The sequence below is a fragment of the Panicum hallii genome, chromosome 1 (genome assembly GCF_002211085.1).
Source record: "Panicum hallii strain FIL2 chromosome 1, PHallii_v3.1, whole genome shotgun sequence".
NCBI classification, from domain to species: Eukaryota; Viridiplantae; Streptophyta; class Magnoliopsida; order Poales; family Poaceae; genus Panicum; species Panicum hallii.
Window position 1 is genome coordinate 24,769,590 of NC_038042.1, and position 19,165 is coordinate 24,788,754.

At 56.3% G+C, this 19,165-nt stretch overlaps 1 protein-coding gene across 1 annotated transcript; it reads left to right on the forward strand.

The window, feature by feature from the left end:
• The first annotated feature begins 23 nt into the window (after positions 1 to 23).
• On the forward strand, positions 24 to 16,104 carry LOC112896548 (translation initiation factor IF-2-like). The gene is made up of 6 exons (XM_025964568.1): positions 24 to 223; positions 750 to 1,182; positions 1,294 to 1,746; positions 15,360 to 15,633; positions 15,705 to 15,874; positions 15,943 to 16,104. Exons 1-6 carry the CDS (start codon positions 24 to 26, stop codon positions 16,102 to 16,104), a joined length of 1,692 nt encoding a protein of 563 aa, XP_025820353.1.
• The last annotated feature ends 3,061 nt before the right edge of the window (positions 16,105 to 19,165 follow it).

Consider the following 19,165-nt stretch of genomic DNA (forward strand, 5'->3'; position numbering starts at 1 on the left):
TGCGGACATCAGTCCTGGCATCGATGCCGACCCTGGACGAGGGGGCCTGGCGGACCGGCAACTGGGAGGCGACCCCAATCGTGGGCTCCAGATTCCTGGCGCCACACCGGACCGCCAGCAACGTACCAGCGGAGGTCCCGGGGGGCCTAGTCCCGGAGGCCCGGCCCCCAGCGGGAAAGGGAAAGAGAGGGTGCCGGTGCCGGAGCACCGGCAGAAGGACAATGTGGGTGCTGCCCCGGCCCAAAGGAGCGACGAGGCACAGGGGGCGGTACCCGCGTGAAGCAGCCAAGCTGAAGGGAGCAAGTCCCGAAGGCTCCAGCGTGGCGACGGCTCCTTGGTGGGGGAGCCGGCGCCCAAGCGCCAGAGGACGGCGGGGGCGGAGGAGCAGAGCGGGGCTCCACCACCTCTGCCACAACGGCAGCGGTCGGAGAGGAGACCGGAGGAAGCGCGACGGCCTCCTCCGAGGCAGCAGACTCCTCCACCACCGCCACCAGCACGGCGTCCGGCGACACCACCACCTTCGCCCGAGCCCAGGCCACAGACCCCACCGCCGCTGCCAGAAGCACCGGGTGCCGGGGACACCCGCCAGAGGTCTGAGGGGTCTTCAGCAGGGAGGAAGGCCCACCTGCAGCCTGGGGTTGATGGGAGTGGTACGACTACACGTAAGTAGTCTTCTAAGAGTTTTTCATTATCCCTCTTAGCTTCTGGGCCTTGACCATAACGGTGGTACGACAGGCCCCAATTTTCAGATGCACCAACTGGGGGACCGGCCCCCAGCCAGCGCCGGAGTCCTCGGCGTCGGCTCCAGCAGGGCCTCCGCCAGGGTCAGCTCCAGAAGCTTCCGGACCCAGGGGTCCGGAGCCGGAGGCCACGACACTGCTACGACCCGAAGCTGCCCCCCAAGAGGAGAAGGCCGCCAGACCTGCTGCTGCGACCGAGACACCGGCAGCAGCACCAAGCGTCAAGGCCGGGCCCCCTCCTACTGAGCCAGCAGCAGAGGGGGCCGCTGCCACGGCGGAGGCAGCAACGCCGAAGGCTGCGGAGCCGGAGGCAGCGGCACCGGAGGCAGCAGCGCCAGGGACAGCAGCACCAGAGGCTGCGGAGGCGGCAGAGGCAGCAGCACCGGAGGCCGCTGAGGTTGCCAGCACCGCCGCACCACCAACGGAGGAGGAGGAGCTAGAGGTGGTGCTGGGAAGGCGCCTCCACCCGAGTCCAGCGGAGATCCCCCTCCCCCGACTCATAGCCAAATGCCAGCAAGCTCAGCAGGAGCTGGAGGCTGGCATGCGCCGGGAGTGGGAGAAGCTGGAGGCGGAGCGTCTCCGGCTCTCTGATTGGGAGGACCGCCTGGGGGACCGCATCAAGTCCGCCTCTGCCCGCCACGTCAATGAGCGCGCCAAGCTCCTGCTGGAGCGCGAGCTCCTGCAAAAGCAACTGCAGGAGGCTCGTGATCGGGAGGCGGCAGCGCTTCAACGGGAGGGAGCGGCCACCCGGCAGGAAGCGGAAGCCCTTAGGCGGCAAATCGCGGCGGAGGAGAGGATGCTGGCGGCAACAGACAAGGAGCGGTTCGCCCTGGAGTTGGCCGACCAGGCCAAGAAGGCGGCGGCAGTGGTCGAGGCGCAAGAGGCCTCCATCGCAGCGCTGGCGGCAGCCGCAGCGAAGAAAGAAGAGTGGCTAGCCGCCCGCGAAGCGGAGGAGGTGGCCCGGCTCCAAGAGCGGGAGGCGGTCCTCCGGGAGAGGGAGGCCAAGGTGGAGGATCTCCTGGCGGAGCGGAGCGCCAGCGTCGACCGGATCGCAAGATGGGTCGGTGCAGTGAACCACCTGCTGGAAGCACTCGGTGCCAACTCCATCCGGGTGTCGAAGGCTCCTTCACCGCTTGGCACCACCCTTCAGGTACTGGACTCCACCGCCGAGCGGCTGCGGGACGTGGAGGCCGGCATACAGGACCTCCTGGAGATAGAGGGGTGAGAAGTTTCTCGGGGGATGGCAGAGTACATCCTCACCAGCTTCCGGAGCCACAACCCCGCCATCCAGCTGTAACACCCTAATTTTGCAAAGTACAAGAATAATTTGAATGGCATGGTAGGTAAAAGGGTTACATGATTTTGATAAGCAATTTTCTTAAAAGTATAAAATAAATGTAGGGAAAATATATGTCATGTGCATTCATGCTTTTTGCATTGTCTCCTTGGTTGTATTTCATTTGGATTTAAGTTTGAATTCAATTCCTTGTTTCAAATTCAAAAACATTTGCTCTTTCTCTTTTTCCCCCTCTTTTCTCCCCTTTGGGCCCAGCCCAGCTCGGCTGGCCACCCCCTCCTCCCTCTCCTTTCTTTCCTCTGCAGCCCGGCCCGCAGTCCCTCTCTCCTCTCTTCCCTCTTCCCTCGCGCAGGCCGCCAACCCTTCCCGGCCCAGCCGTTCGCGGCCTTCTCCTCCCTCCCTCCCGCGCGCGCGGCCCACTCCCCCTCCTCCCCGGCCCAGCTCGCTCCCTCTCCCGCGGCCTCGCCCCCGTCTCCGCTCTCTCCCTTCTCTCCCTCCCTCTGGCGCTGACAGGCGGGGCCCGCCTGTCAGGCCCGTCTCCCCCACCGCACCGGACTCGGGTTCGAGTCCGGCTCGCCTCCGCGCGATCTCCGCCCCTCCGCGCCGTCTCCGCCTCGGGCCCGCACGCCCAGGCGCCCGCGGCCGCCCCCTATTTAAGCGCCGCCAAACCCCCCGGGCCCCTAAACCCTAGCCGCCCGCTGCCTCGCGCCTAACCCTAGCCCTCGCGCCCGCCATCGCCGCCTCTGCCACTTGAGCTCGGGCTGCCGCCGCACCGCCGCCTCGCTGTTTCCCGCCGTCGCACGAGCTACCCCGAGGCACCGCGTGGTGGTGAGGATACCCCGGCCGCCTTCCCTCTCCCCCTCCCCGGCTTCCCCGCGTCCGCCGGCTCCGCCGCCCGATCCGCGCCGCCTCTCGCCGCCGGCCGCAGCCTACGGCCGCCGCCTCCCCCTCTCTACCCCCTAGATCGGTTCCCCGCGACGCCCCCTACCTTCCCGTCCAAACCCCGCTCAAAACCGAGGCCGGCAACGCGATATCGCGTTTTCCGGCGAAGTCCGGCCGAGCGCCGCCGCTCAGGCCGCCGGCGTCGAGCCCCGCCGCCGCCCCGTCCGTTTCCCTCGCACATCCACCGAAGGATCGGCATCCGACGGTCCAAATCAAATCCAGCCTCGGGTCAAAAGGGCTGGGTACCGGTCAACCGAGGCAGTTTTGCAAAAGAGCCCTTAAGTTTCCCCGAAATCAACCCGCCGTCCTGCCCAATTCAAAAGTATTCGCGTTTAGGTCCAAATTCTTCTGTTTAGGCCCCTGAGGTTTTTCCAAATCGAACCCGCCGTCCATCATCCCCGGTTTTGCATTCTAACCCCTCTGTCCAGGGTTTAATTACGATCTAGCCCCTGGTTTCTCTGTTTTAGACCCTTTTAGATCCAAACCTTCGCAGATAAGCCCCTGGAATCCCGTTTTAGCCCTAACTTCTTCGTTTCAACTCCGATTTCGTCGATTCTTGCGCTCACGCGATCCTTACAACTTGCACAATGTTTTTAAAATATTATTTTGTTCTGTTTTCATTGATTGGTGTACTGTTCTTATTTTATTTTATTTGCTTGTTTGTATGTGCTCGTGTGCGACGTTAGACGGTGCGCAGTTCGAGGATCCGCAGGGGCAAGACTTTGAAGAATTTCCTGAGCAGCAGCAGTTTGCTAACGAAGGCAAGTGGCCCTTGATCATGTTTTTAGTCCTATTAATGTCACAATTACACCTTTACTTTTATGCATGCATGTGTCTAGAATATGATGGAACCCAATTAAGGATATGACTAGATTTTATTTAACTTCCTTGTTTAAACCTGGGTTGTTTTATTTATGTTATAGCTACGCTAGTTGCTTATCAATAGTTTTTGAATGTTTGGAAACCATGTTACCTCCTATACTTTTCATGTCCTTTGGAATATTGTTATGGCAATCAAACAAGCTTATCGAAGCTTATCGAATGAATTGGAACATGGAGAACCACCCAGGAAAACAGTACAACCACAGTACTATATGGCTCTGGTCTTGGCTAATTAATTAGAAACCTTAGCTTGTGATGATCTTACCGAAAGGGCAAGAGGGGTTGCATTGACGGGGTATAGCTCGGTCCTTTGAGGCACATAGCTATGTGAACCTTGGCTAAGGTATTTTCCTCAATAGGGAGGGTTATGACCGCTTTGGCTTGAAACCTTAGCAGATTGTCACAAGTTAGGGAATCTTTGTAAAGGCCTCGTAGTGAATCCCTGCCACTCACCTCGGAAGTGTTTAAGGGCCTTGCAAACCCGGGCATCAAGGGAAACACGAGCTGTGGGTAAAGTGTACAACCTCTGCAGAGTGAAAACTGATATATCAGCCGTGCTCACGGTTAAGAGCGGCTTGGACCCTCACATGATAATTGAACTTGAAGATGATTTAAGCTGCTGTTCTTTATGGTTGATGTTATTTATTTAATCAGTTCTTGTATAAGGGTTGGTATAAACTTAAACCTAGTTAATGCTCGCTAAGTAAAATTTGACCAACTAAAATGCTTATCGCAGTCAAACCATGTCAGCTTATCCTTGTTTTGGCCTTGCATGTCATATAATTTACTCCACTTGCTGAGTACCAACCATAAGTGTACTCACGCTTGCTTTATTAAAACCAATGCTGCTCAGAACAAGACAACTTTCCGGAGTTTCCCGAAGATATTGGAGATTTCTAGGCGAGTGTCTCCCAGTCAACTGCCTGTGAAGTTGAAGTCCGCTGCTATTTATCGACGTTTATTTATTCGCTTAAGGTTAAGACTGTCGATCATGTAATAAAGTACTATTATACTCTTATTCGTTAATGCATTGTTCGGATATTCGCTTGTGACGTCTACTATATGTGCGGAACTTGATCCTGGCGCACATATGGGATGCATTCGGTTAACTTTTCTAAACCGGGTGTGACACCAGCTGACTCCAGTCCTGATCGGACCCCTCCGGACGACAGCGGCCGCCACGCGAGAAGGGGTCCTGGAGGTGGTGGACATGATCGCAGCCCGCCTCCGGCGCCGTCCCGAACCTGCCGAAAGTGGGAGCGCCTCCGGACCACCAGAGCAGTAGTGCCAGTATCTTTTAGTTATTTTTTGTAATATAACTTCGTAGTGTTGTGCATATTATTAATGATGCATTCAAGTATTTCATGCATCTATTTTTTGCGAAAAACTTAGCTGTTTTCCCGGTTGTCGATCTGTAAAGTGTTCTTGAGTACACCGAGGTCCCGTGGCCCCCTGGGAGGTAGTCGCGATAGGTCGGGACTAGCTGCCATCTAAAAGCAAGGTCCTGCACGTGACTCAGATCGACGCTTAGTAGACATCCCCACGAGGTCCCGGTCCGGCCAGCGAAGGCCTACTGAGTTGCGTAACAAGTTAGAGCACCGGAGCCACAGTTCGGGAATCCAAGGGGTCCCGGCCCCCGGGTCCATTGTTCGAGGTACAACGGTACTCGTCCTAGGGGGGCAGGGCGTGTAGGCTTAGGGTACGGAACCAGGCTAAGCGGCTACACAGCCCTGGACCCCAGCAAAGAACGAGCACGTCTCCCTGAAGGCAGTTCCCGGGTGTCCGGTTCCTTTTCTTCCGCGAGACGGGGGTCCCGGGCAGAGACATAGTGTAGCAACTTAGGTAGGACCTTGGATACGACACAGACGTGAAAAACCACGTGGGGGGTTAGCGCAGCGGGAAACAAGGAATAAACAGAACTGCATAGATTTCAAGGACACACTGAGAAACAAATTTTTCCTTAGCGAATTGGTACAGGAGAGTTGTGCGATGTACGCCAGGGGCCGAGTTTACGAGGGCGGACCTCTACCGCCCTGGTCCGCACATTGATGCTACCAATTACAAAGGAAAAATTTCATCTCAACTAGGTCCTAGGGGTAGAACTTACGGAGGTGCTCAATGTTCCATGGATTGGGTAGCTTCATGCCTTCCTCCGTAGCCAGGCGAACAGATCCGGGTCGGCATACCTTTGTTACCTTGAAGGGCCCTTCCCAGCTGGGGGAGAGCTTGTGCATGCCCTCTCGGTTTAGGATCCGCCTTAGGACTAGGTCCCCGACCCGGAGCTCCCTATTCCGCACGAACCGTTGGTGGTAGCGCCGGAGTGCTTGGTTGTATCGTGCGTTTCAGACTGCAGCTCGCCATCTTCGCTCGTCGACGAGGTCCACGTCTTGGCGATGCTGCTGTTCCTACAAGTTCTCATCAAAAGACTGGACTCGTAGAGAGCCCATGGTGATCTCCGGGGGAAGGCATGCTTCGGCCCCGTAGACCAAGAAGAACGGGGTTTCGCCTGTTGCCCGGCTGGGTGTGGTCCGGTTTCCCCACAGCACACTCGGAAGCTCATCAATCCACCTTGCGCCATGCTTCTCAAGATCATAGTAGGTCCGGATCTTGAGCCCTCTGAGGATCTCAGCGTTGGCCCACTCAACTTGGCCATTGCTCCTGGGATGCGCCACTGAGGCGAAACAGAGCTGAATGCCAATATCCTCACAGTACTCCTGGAAGTATTGGCTCGTGAACTGAGTCCCATTATCGGTGATGACGCGGTTCGGGACCCCGAACCAGCATACGATTGACTTGATCAAAGCGGTTGTTGACGCCTTGGTGATGTTGACCACTGGGGTTGCCTCCGGCCATTTGGTGAATTTGTCAATGGCAACGTAGAGGTACCGGTACCCGCCGACGGCCCTAGGGAAAGGTCCCAGGATATCCAACTCCCATACGGCAAAGGGCCAAGAGGGAGGAATCATCTGCAGCGCCTGAGCTGGAGTGTGTATCTGCTTTGCATGGAACTAACACGCTTTGCAGGACCTTACCAACTCAGCTGCATTCTGGAGCACTGTCGGCCAGTAAAAACCATGCCGGAAGGCCTTACCGACCAGCGCGCGGGATGAAGAATGACTTCCGCACTCGCCTCCATGGATCTCCGCGAGCAAGTCGCGGCCCTCTTCATGGGTGATGCATCGCATGAGGATACCGTTGGCGCCACGGCGGTAGAGATCCCCTTCTACCACTGTGTACCGCTTAGCCATCCGAACAATACGCTCAGCAGATGCTTGGTCTTCAGGAAGGAAATTATCTTTCAGGTAGTTCCGGACCTTAGAGATCCATGCATCGGGACCTTCCTGAGAATTTGGGCTTGGCTCCCTGTGGACTTCGGGATCCTCAAGAGAGCACACAACCCTTGGCGGGCTCCACGGATGGAGCGCCGCCGGGACCGCTAGCTTCGAGGTGCTAGTCCGACCCCCTTCGCCCAGGTCGGCAGGCTGGGCGGAAGGCTTCAGCAGGCGTCTCTGGAAGACGCCCTCAGGCACGGGTGCCTGAGTCGATGCGCTCGTGGAGAGTGCATCAGCTGCTAAATTGCCTTCGCGTGGAACGTGTTGCAGTTCCAACGTATCGAAGTCCTTCTCCAGCCTCTTCACATGAATGAGGTAGGCTGCGAGCTGGGGGTTGTTGCAGCAACACTCCCCCCGGACTTGCCTGATGACGAGTTGGGAGTCCCCTTTGACCAGGAGCTCCCGGACCCCCAGGGACAGAGCCACTGTGAGCCCAAAGATTAAGGCCTCATACTCCGCCATGTTGTTGGTGGCCTCAAAATCGAGGTGCACCATGTACTTCAACTGCTCGCCACGTGGGTCGATGAGGACCACGCCAGCCCCTGCCCTCTTGCTGCGGGCGGACCCGTCAAAAAAGAGAGTCCAGTGGGGTCCGGTGAACACCGGAGCCGTGACCTCCGGGCGTGGGGGGTCCGTCCCTTGGTCCGGACCCCCAGAGGCGCTTGGTGCAGGTGTCCATTCCTCGATGAAGTCAGCAAGGATCTGGCTCTTGACGGCATGGCACAGCTAGAAGTCGAGCTGGAACCCAGCGAGCTCAGCTGCCCACTTGGCGATGTTGCCTGTGGCGTTGGAACTGTGGAGGATGGCCCTCAATGGGTAGGAGGTCACCACCACAATCTTGTGGGCCTGAAAGTAATGGCGGAGCTTCCTGGACGCAATGAGTAGGGCGTAAAGAAGTTTATGCGTCTCAGGATACCTGGCCTTTGCCTCATGAAGGACCTCGCTGACGTAGTAGACCGGTTTCTGGATGGTCCTGACTCTGCCAGGTGGACTGGATCCTTCAGCTTGAGCTGGGGTCCCGTTGGTCCCCAGGTCGCTTGGTTCTTGTCCGGGTCGGGACCCGGCCGGATCCTCGGAAGTAGGACCGACCGTTGGAGAGGTGGAGGCCGGACCTCCTTCTCCTGCAGGAGGGCCCGCGGGGGCTCCCTGCGGGAGATGCTCAGACCTCTCGGTGACCAGCACCATGCTGATCACTTCGGTCGTTACTGCAAGATAAAGAAACAATGTCTCACCTGGGTCCGGTGCAACCAGGACCGGCAAGGAGGTAAGGTACTGCTTCATCTCCTGGAAGGCATGCTCTGCCTCTTCAGTCCATGTGAATGGACCGGACCCCCTCATTAGTTTGAAGAAGGGAAGTGCCCTCTCCACCAGCCTCGAGATGAAGTGGCTGAGGGCTGCGAGGGACCCCGTCAACCTCTGGACGTCCTTGAGGCGCGCGGGGGCCTCATTGCCTCGATCGCCCGAACCTTATCCGGGTTGGCCTCGATCCCCCGGTGGGAGACCAGGATGCCAAGGAGCTTTCCTGCCGACACACCGAAGACGTATTTCTCGGGGTTAAGCTTGGTGGAGGTTGCTCGCAGCTTGTCGAAGACTTGAGCTAAATTTTCTAGGAGGGAATTTGATTCTCTAGTCTTGACAACGATGTCATCAACATACACCTCAACTATTTTTCTAACCAAATCACCTAAAGTGATGTTCATTGCACGAGCAAAGGTGGGCAGAGCATTAAGCAATCCATAAGGCATTACTATATAACAATAAAGACCATCCACTGTTACAAAAGCGGTGTGCTTCCTATCATCCTTAGCCATTTTGATTTGATGAAAACCAGAATAGGCATCTATGAAGGATAGCAAATCGCACCCGGAGGTGGAGTCTACGATCTGGTCTATGCGCGGAAGTGGGTAAGGGTCTTTTGGACATGCCTTACTAAGATTGGTGTAGTCGATGCACATCCGAAGCTTCCCGTTAGCTTTCGGGACCATGACTGGATTGGCCAACCACACTGGGTGGTAGACCTCCTCGACGAAACCTGCCTGCAGTAGCTTGCGGACCTCTTCACGGATGAAGTTTTGCCACTCGATGGACTGCTTGCGTGGCTTCTGCTGGACCGGCCTGGCGTCGGGGTGGATTTTCAGATGATGCTCAATCACCTCCCTAGGGATCCTGGGCATTTGTGACGGTTCCCAGGCGAACACATCAACATTTGCCCGGAGGAAGGCGATGAGCGCGCTTTCCTATTTCTCTCCCAGATTCCCACCGATGCGGGTAGTCTAGAGGTCTCCGCTCTGACCTGGACGGTCTTCACGGGAACATCGTCCGTGTCGGACGGTTGGACCTTCGGTGCCTTGGCCAGAGCCTTGGCACGTGAGGTCGAGGGGTCGGACCCCTGGGCGCCAGCTGCTGGGGCAAGTCCTGTTGCCAGCGCGTGGAGCTTCTCGACCGCTACTACGGCAGCGGCCCGGTCGCTCTGGACGGTGAGGACGCCTGCCGGAGAAGGCATCTTCAGGACCAAATACCCGTAATGGGCAATGGCCATGAATTGGTACAGGGCAGGTCTGCCAATGATGGCGTTGAAGGGGAGGTTAACCTCCGCAACCTCAAACTGCACGTTCTCGGTGCGGAAGTTGTCCTCCATCCCAAATGTAACCGGTAGGGTGATGGTCCCTACCGGGTACACTGGGTCAGGGCCCACTCCGGAGAATGGGCGCGAAGGAGCCAGCTTGGACTCCAGGATCTGCAGGTGCTTGAACGCTGCATAGCTGATGACGCTGAGGCCTGCACCCCCGTCGATCAGCACGTGGTGGAGGCGGACGTTGGCGATGGTGGGTGCCATGACAAGCGGCAGCACACCTGCGCCTGCCATATTCTCTGGACAATCCGACGGCCTGAAGGAGATGGTGGTGTTCTTCCACCGCTGGTGTGGCGCCACCTTCGGCGTCGCCGGCTTCACCGAGAGGACCTCTCGGTGGAGGGTCTTGACGTCCCGCCGGGAGACGAGCTCCGAGCTGCCGCCGTACATCATGTACAGCTTCTTGCAGCGCTCATCACCACCAGACTCGGAGTCAGACTGGTGGAAGAGACCCTTGAGGTCTTTGTTGGGGGTTTGGTACCCCAACTCCCTCTCAGCTGCGGCCGCATCGGCGTCGGAGACCTTCTCCTTGCCGGACCGCCGCGGAGGGGAGGTGCCTTCCCTTGAGGCTTGGTCGCGCCTCTTGCTGAGGTGCTCCGCGAGCTTCTGGATCTCGCGGCACTCAGTGGCACTGTGATGAGCCCCAGGGTGAACAGGGCACGACCCGAGGTCGGTATGCTGTTGCCGTGGGCGCTTGCCACGGGGGTTCTGCCCCCCGGTCGTTGCCGCAGCAACGGCCGGTCCCCCGATCCGCGTCTTGTCAAAGCCATGGGTCTTCTTGTTCTTTTTCTTGCCGCTGCCAGGGGCAGCAACACTGGGTCCACTCGTCTGAGCGGGACCTGCCTGGGTTGCGGAGTGCCATGCACGGCCTTCTGCAGCCCGGGCGCATTTGTCCGCCAAAGCGAACAAGGTGGTGACGGTTTCCACCTGATGGGTCGCCAGCTTCTCCAGCATCTTCTCGTCTCGAACCCCCTGTCGGAAGGCCGTGATGATAGATGCATCGGAGATACGTGGGATAGTTCCACGTACCTTGGTGAAGCGGGAGATGAAGGTCCGGAGGGTTTCCCCGGGCTGTTGCCTCATGGCGTGGAGGTGGGCCTCCACACCGTGCTGCTGATACGCACTGGCAAAGTTTGCCATGAACTGTGCGCACAGCTCCCCCCAGGATCGGATGGATCCTGGAGTAAGGTTCATGAGCCAGGTCCGAGCTGGCCCGGTCAAGGCTACATGAAAGTAACATGCCATGACGGCGTCGTTACCTCCAGCCGCCGTGATGGCGGTAATGTAGACCTGCAGGAACTCTGACGGGTTGGTGGTCCCGTCATACTTTTTCGGCAGGTGAGGCTGGAACTTGGACGGCCAGGCGACCGCGCGAAGGTGGTCTGCGAGCGCCGCGCAGCCCACGCCCGACACCGGCGACTGAGCGACCCCCTGCGGCGTGACCGCAGCCGCATCGAGCTCGGGCGCAAGATCCCGACCCTCAATGTTGAGCCATCGGTTGCGTGCTCGCTGATGGAGATCCGGGCATCCTCTCCCGCATGCCTGCGGTTGAGCTCCGCCCAGAGGTCTTCGGTTCGTGCACTCCTCACTGACGGCGAGTGCACAAATCAGGATGCGCCGCCCTGACGACGGCGTTGCCTGGAGGCAGACCCCCCCGCTGAACATGGGGAAGCCTGTGCCAGGTTGAGGAGGCGGTCGACGTCGTCACGCCATTGTCTCTGGGCATCGGGCGAGGCCGCCTCACCAGGGGGATTGCAGAGCAACTCCCTGATTGCAGAGCTGCTCGCGCCGCCCTGGATGTTGGACGACGGGAAACATGTGGCGTCGTGGACGCCACCTCCTCACCCAACAGGAGGTTGTTGTGACCATCTTCCTACGCCATTGAGGTCATGAAGGTCGACCGAGCGCAAACCAAACCTAAGTCCCCTACCTGGCGCGCCAAATGTCGGAGGAATTCTCCAGCCGGGTGGCGGAAAGCACCCGCCTAATCCTAGTTAAGGATGGGTTTGGAGGAGACTTAGGAGTCCTCGATCGGTGGACAGATGAACGCAGGAAGGACACGAAGATTTAGAGTGGTTCAGGCCGCCGGAGCGTAATACCCTACGTCCACTTTGGTGTTGTATTGGCTGCGTGAGCCTGAATGAAAAGCAGCATAAGCTTGTGTGTGTGTAATCTGGAACTTTTTCTAAATCCTGCCTTCTAACGAGTACACTCTCCCTTTTATAGTTCAAGGGAGGTGCTTACACTGTGCGGGGCCCCGACAGGTGGGCCCGGCTAACAGGAGCCTGTTCTATGAGATATGGAGATCTCCATCCCCCGCTCCCCGCTGTAGCTTTCATGGTTGGGAAGATAGCGTGCGTATCCACAACCTGGATATGGTCGTGCGCTGCCTTGCAGGCGCAATGACCGCTGTCAGTGTTGTCCAACAGTGGTGCTGTGCTGCCACTGTTGGGCGCGATTCTGACAGGCGACGCGGCAGTGTTGACCTGCCGCGCCGATGCCTCTGCGCTTTCAGTTGCAGCGCGCACGCCTCGGCTCTCCTGTTACAGCCCATCATTACGCCGCGCGTGGCGCTGTGACGGGACTGCACGCCGCTGACGTACAGAGCATGGTGACACGACGCGCCGCCTTGGAAACGGGCGGACTTACCGTGGTGTCAGCCTACCTGCCCCGTGTGTCAGGGGCAGGCCACCCTTTTTGACTTGGGCGTGCCTGTCGGTGTTTAACCGGCTGCCCACCGTGGGATATACCCAAGGTGGTAAGTTTTGGGTGAAGGGACACCGAGATCACGAGCTCGAAGGTGCAAGGAACACAAAGCTTAGACAGGTTCGAGCCGCAAGATGCGTAACATCCTACGTCCTGTATGGTGGTTTGTATTGCCTTTGGTGTAGAATGACCTAGTGATCTTCTATTTTGAGAGAGGTCCCTGACCTCCCTTATATATCCGAGAGGCCAGGGTTACAAAGATACCAACCAACACTAGCTAAGGAATCGTACCAGAACATATCTCGAGTAGATTCCCTCTGTATCGGTTAGCTCTATCTCCTATTTAAATGGAATAAATAAGAGATAAACAAGATGAATAAGAGATAAGACGGACTTAATCTCCTAAACCTCTTTAAACTACGTCATGTACCCAGTCCCGTGGCCCCGTGTCTGACAAGCCCCCGAGCTCTTCGTAGCTGAGTACTGCAGGCTGATCGAGTACTTTCGAAGTAGTCTTCGTCTTCTTCTGAAGCTTCGTCTTGAAATCCTCCTTCGAGTACTTTCTTGGCTGCATCGAAGCTATGAGGTGCTCATGCCCCGAATTTTATTTCTACTATGGTGTGCGATTGAAAAATCGCACTCCATATGGAGTAGCCCCCGAGCCTTAGGTTGAATCAGAGAATCAGGCTGAGGGTCCCATTAATCTGCAATCCTGCTTATCCTTCAAAAATCTGAAAAATAAGTAGTCGATGCCACGTATCCCGCAGCCCCCGAGCCTTGAATCCAAATCCCACAAAATTTGGAGATAAGGATCCAACAGCCGTGGCATGCAGGCAAAAAATGACAACTTGCGAAATTACCAAAATGATGGTACAGATGATGGGTATTAGATTATTAATTCAAAAAACCCCTTTTTTCGGGCTAACTAACCCTGAAAAATGGTTAATCGAATATTTAATCCAAACAATCCACCAAATGACCCCTTGACTTCGGAATATTCTCGGAAGTGACTCCTGAACTTCGGAACAGTCACTTTTCCCCACCCCGCTGGTTATTTAACCCCGCGACAACAGTAGGGAAAAAACCGCGCTTTCAATCTGCATTCCGCCAAAAGCCACCAAAATCCCAAATCGAAGCCAAGCGCCGCCGCCATCCCCCCAAGGAGATCCTCCCGCTCCAACCTCCCAGCCACTCTCCCCGCAGCCCGTGAGCATCTCGTGGCCAGCGAATCGGAGATGGCGCCCAAGAAAGCAGAGATCGAAGAGAAGAAGAAGGAGGCGCAGCCTTCAACCGCAGAGTGGTCACACAGTAAGTGCTCCCTCAACAACCTTAAGAACCTAGTTTCCGAGGGGTTGCTGCAAGAAAAGACCCTTGTCAATTGGCGCCCCTCTTACCGCGAACCATTTCCAATAGAAAATGTTGACGAAATCGTCACATTTCTCCATTTTGCTGAACGGGGATTGGCCCTCCCCTCTTGTTCCTTCTTCCGAGGCCTTCTGTATTACTACGGGCTTGAGCTTCACCATCTAAACCCAAATTCTATTTGCCACATTTCAATTTTCATCTATTACTGCAAGGCTTTTCTTGGAATCGAACCCCACTGGGATCTTTTCCGCTTCCTCTTCCGTATCAAACCACAGCCCACCTCCAAGAGCCTTTCCATTGTGGGGGGCGCCGGCATCCAACTGCGTCAGCAGGTCGGCGACAAATATCTCACATACAAATTCCCCTCCAACCTTCCTGGATGGAAAAACCATTGGTTTTACATCGAAAACCATGCTCCCCATCTGCCGATGGAGTCGAACAGACCACCTGTAGTGAGGGGAGAATGGAACCTTGAACCCTCCGGTGGGGAGATGGACCAAGTCAAAGAGCTGCTGGACGTCATTGAGGCACAGAAGAAGAAGGGAGTGATCGGCACCTCCGTCATGTTCGCATTTTACAAACGTCGCGTCCAACCCATCCAGCAGCGCCATCGCCTAGGATTCGAGTACACAGGCCCCGCTGATCCTTCCCGCATGTGCGCAGAGGATTTGCCAGATGAAGTCACGCTCCAGCGAGTTCAGCGGGTGCTGCTAGACGTGGACGCCGTGCCATACGTGCCCACATTGTTTTCCGCACGGAATCCGCCCAAACCAGTAAGTATTCGACTTCTTTTTGCTGAAGATAACCACTTTTGCTCCGTTACTTAACTGAAGAACTTTCTGCAGGGACACACGGAGCTGTACCGCAGCTACCCGCCGCGACCTGACGTCCCCCGACCGGACCACCTCCTCCCCTCTGCTGCCGCTGAAGCCAAGAGGGCTCGCCTTGTTGCAGCTCAACGCAGCAGCGAGTCCACCGAAGGTGTGGGCTCGCAGGCGGGAGAAGGAGCCGAAGGAGAAACGCGCCGGGACAACTCCTCCGAACAGAGCGTGGAGTTGACCGGCGCTTGGCCGCCGGTGCCGCAAGGCCATCGACTGGTGCGCAAGCGCAAGGCTTAGGAACTAGAATCCACCGGGTAAGAGTCTGTCGGCCTGTTGTAATGCGGTACCTTAATTCTGAGTTGTACTTATGACATCCTCCTGTAGTCCTTCCGCGTCCCTCGCCCGAGCCGGGCCCGAAGAAGAAGAGACGAGCCCCCCGGCCGCCGCCGCCGTCACCATCGCTGTGGCAGGGACTACGCCACAAGCTGGTGAAACCCCGCCGCCAGTAACGGGGACGCCGTGTCGGGCCGTGCGAATGAAGAAGGCCATTAAGAAGAAATCTGTACTGTAAGTCTGCCTCTTGTTGCACTGCAAACGATTTGATCTTTCTACTTATGTGTTGACTAACTTCGACTTCATTAGTGCTGCAAGTGCCGCGGACCTCCATCTGACGCCAGCTTCGACTGCCCCAGCCCCCGGGTCCTCGACCCGGGAGGAATCATCAAGTGCTGGGCCAGTCGCCGCTGCATCGGCCCCGAGGCATATGCCCCCGAAGGGTCAGGGCCCGTGGAGCCAGTCCCTGGGACAGACACAAGGCTGCCCGACCTGCTGCCTCCCGAGCTCCAACAAGTCGAGGCCGTGGCCAGTGGCGAGAAGCAGGTCGAGGCCCATGGCGCCGCTCCAACGGATGGCGCAGGTGAGCAACTGACCGCCCCGACTAGCTGCCGGGGTCAACACGCTGTATGCTGAAAACCTTTGTGATTGCAGGTGCGCAGCATCTGACAACTGAAGAAGTCGTGGGCACCTCTGGGAGACCCGATGAGCCGCAGCTGGCTGAGTCAGGCTATCAGGATGCCGTCGCCGCCGACCTGGCAGGTGACCAGCTGTTGTCAGACGGCAACATAGAGATCCTCAAGAATGCGCATGACCTTGCCATGGTGAGGCCTGAAGACTGTACTACCAGGGAATATATCGAATTGCTTATCTGGACTTCCCCTTTTTGCAGAGTATGATCGCTCACTCCCGGAAGCAAGCAGAGGAATTTAAGGCCATTGCCTGCGACCGCAAGGAACTTGCTGTCCTGAGGAGGCGCCTTGACAATAAAGAGACGGAGAACGTGCATCTCAGGGAGGTCAACGCCGAGCTCCAGCAACAACTTGAGGAGTAGAAGAAGGAGCTCGAGGCGCATAAGGAGCAGCTCAGGGAGCAAAAGAAGGCGCACCAAGGTAAACCGTTGCTTCCCTCGGGTATTTTGCACTGTATGACTCACCCTGGGTTCTGAAAACCTTTCCACCACAGAGCTTAGGAGAACCTTAATGAGTAAAGAAGAGCTACTTACTGACATGAAGAACATGCTGTATCGCCGTACAGATGACGTCGAGAGGCTGCAGAAGGTGATCGGTGACACTGAGCGACAGTTCGTCGACAACCTTCAGCGAATCAAGACGCTAGGCGAGGAACTCGAAGACCTCAGGGGGGCCGCACGGGAGCTGGTGGACGTGGTGGATCCACCAGGAGAAGTCGAAGCAGACCCCCGGACCCTGCTAGAGCGTCTCCGTGAGGCCCCAGAGAAAGTAATGAAGCTCCTATCCGAGGCACCTGTCACGTGTGTCAACAATGCCCTCGCAATCGTGAAGTCCTTCCTGCCGGGTGCGAAGCTGGAGATATTTGCTCAAGGCATGGCGGTGGACTGCACTGAGGAGCAATTCGACAGATACCTCTTAGAGGCCCAACCTGTATCAGAACACATAGTTCAAGGTGTAATGCATGATTAGGGTACTGAAAACAAGTATTCGCTTCCTTGTATATATATGGTTTCCTTTGATGTCTCTACTTGTGTATGTGCCTAGGCTGAGTTGGCATCCAGGCTCACAAGGCGTAAGTAGTAGATGCTACCCTGGGTGCAACGACCCTAAAGGTAGCTAGGACTCGTCTAACAGATTAGCCATAACTCGATCGAGCAGGTCTCAACTTGTTAGTAAGAAATGCGAGCATCATCGCGCAATTCCCATGCTTAAGGCAGAGCTACTCCGAGTGCATTGACTCTGGACATAGTCAGGGTCGCTCCTTATATGAGCGTGCTCCGCAAGTTAAGTGGGATCCGGACGGGCGGATCGGACTTGTTGGGAGCAAATGCGGGCATCGCCGCTGTTGTGCCGTGCTCTTGGCAGAACCGAGACTACTTTGGTACGACCACACAGGATGTAGTCGAGGTAGCTCTTTATATGAGTTTATCCAACAACCTGGGTATGAACCAGTCGAACGGATCGATTGTGTTGGGAAAATGCGACTGCTGTCACGTGCGACCATCCAGGGTCGCGGCGAAAACTGATATGGAGCGGACTTGATCGGAGCGGAGGGTTCCGTCGAAAAATGAAGTCGATAAGTTATGAATGTGGCCATAACCTTCGTATCATTCATGACAAGTAGTCAATTTACACAAATGTTTGCACGTGACCACGGCCATCGTGCGTCTGTGAAGGAATGTATAACCCGAATATTGTGGCATACAGCCTCCAAATTGTTTCGAGGAAAAGAGATCTTCCACGCCCCCGGGGATTCGGACATCACCGGGCATTTTCTTATGGGTAGAACTTGCGCAGGTTCTGAATGTTCCAGGAATTCGGGATGTCATAACCCTCAGGACATTGTAGTCGATATGACTCTGGTCGTGTGACCTGCTTGACGATGAACGGTCCTTCCCATCTTGAGTTGAGCTTGTGCAGGCCGGATTCGTCCTGAATGCGACGCAAAACCAAATCACCAATGCTGAACGACCGCTCCCTGATGTTGCGATCATGATATCGATGGATCCCCTGCAGGTACCGGGCTGACTGAACGAGAGCGGTGCAGCGAACTTCTTCCACAGAATCGAGCTCTAACTGCCTCGCCTCGTCCGCCTCGCCTTCGTTATACATTTCGACCCTGGGAGACTTCCACATGATGTCGGCTGGTAAAATAGCCTCAGATCCGTACACGAGGAAGAAGGGTGTTTGCCCTGTGGCTTTGGACGGTTGGGTCCGAAGCCCCCAGACGACATGCGGCAACTCATGCACCCACTTGCCTCCCTTTTTGTTGTTTTCATCATATAATCTCTTCTTGAGGCAGTCAATTATCAAGCCGTTCGCCCTTTCGACTTGTCCATTGGCCCTTAGGTGTGCGACTGAGACATATTTAACTTCGATGCAGGCATTCTCGTAGAACTCCCAGAACTGGTTCGCCGTGAAGTTTGATCCCAAGTCCGTGATGATGGTGTTGGGGAAGCCGAAACGATGCAAAATATCTGAGATGAAGTCGACGACTCGATCTGGCGTGAGCTTGGCTATCGGCTTGTACTCGATCCACTTAGTAAACTTGTCGATAGCCACCAGAACATGGGTGAAACCGCCTGGCGCCGTCGTGGAGGGCCCGATTATGTCAAGACTCCAACAGGCAAAAGGCCAGGATGGCGGTATGGTGATGAGGCTGTGGGCTGGAACATGCGTCTGTTTGCCGAAGAATTGACAATTTTGGCACCTGTGCACGAGATCCTCCGCGTCGGTCACTACGGTGGGCCACCAGAAACCGGTCCTGTATGCTTTCCCCACCAGCGTTCTTGAAGCCACATGGTTGCCGCAGACACCTTCGTGGATCTCCCGCAGTATGTCGTAACCATCTTCCTTTGTGACGCACTTCATGAGAACTCCTGACCGAGCGCCACGCTGATAGAGCTTGCCGTCGACTAGGATGAAGCCCTTGCTTCTTCGTAAGACGCGTGCCGCTTCTGCGCTCTTGGTGTCGATTCCCGCTGGTAGCCGTTGATCTCGAATGAAGTCGATAAAAGCCTTTCGCCAGTCCTCTTCCAGCACCATAACCTCTCGATCGGGTTGTTGAGGACCCACGTCGATGGTTACCTGCGGAGAAGACTTGATGGATGGCTGCTTGAGCTCCTGGACGAAGACTCCTGACGGGACCTGGGCATGCGTGGACCCCAGTTTGGACAGGATATCCGCGCCGACATTGTGCTCCCGCAATACATGATGAACCTCCAGGCCGGAGAAATTGCTTTCCAATTTGCTCACTTCCTGTACATAAGCATCCATTGTCTCCTTGTTGCAGTCCCATTCCTTGTTGACCTGCTGAACAACAAGAAGAGAGTCGCCATATACAAGTAGTCGGTTGATCCCTAGTGATATCTCCAAACGAAGCCCGTGAAGCAAAGCTTCATACTCGGCTTCATTGTTGGATAC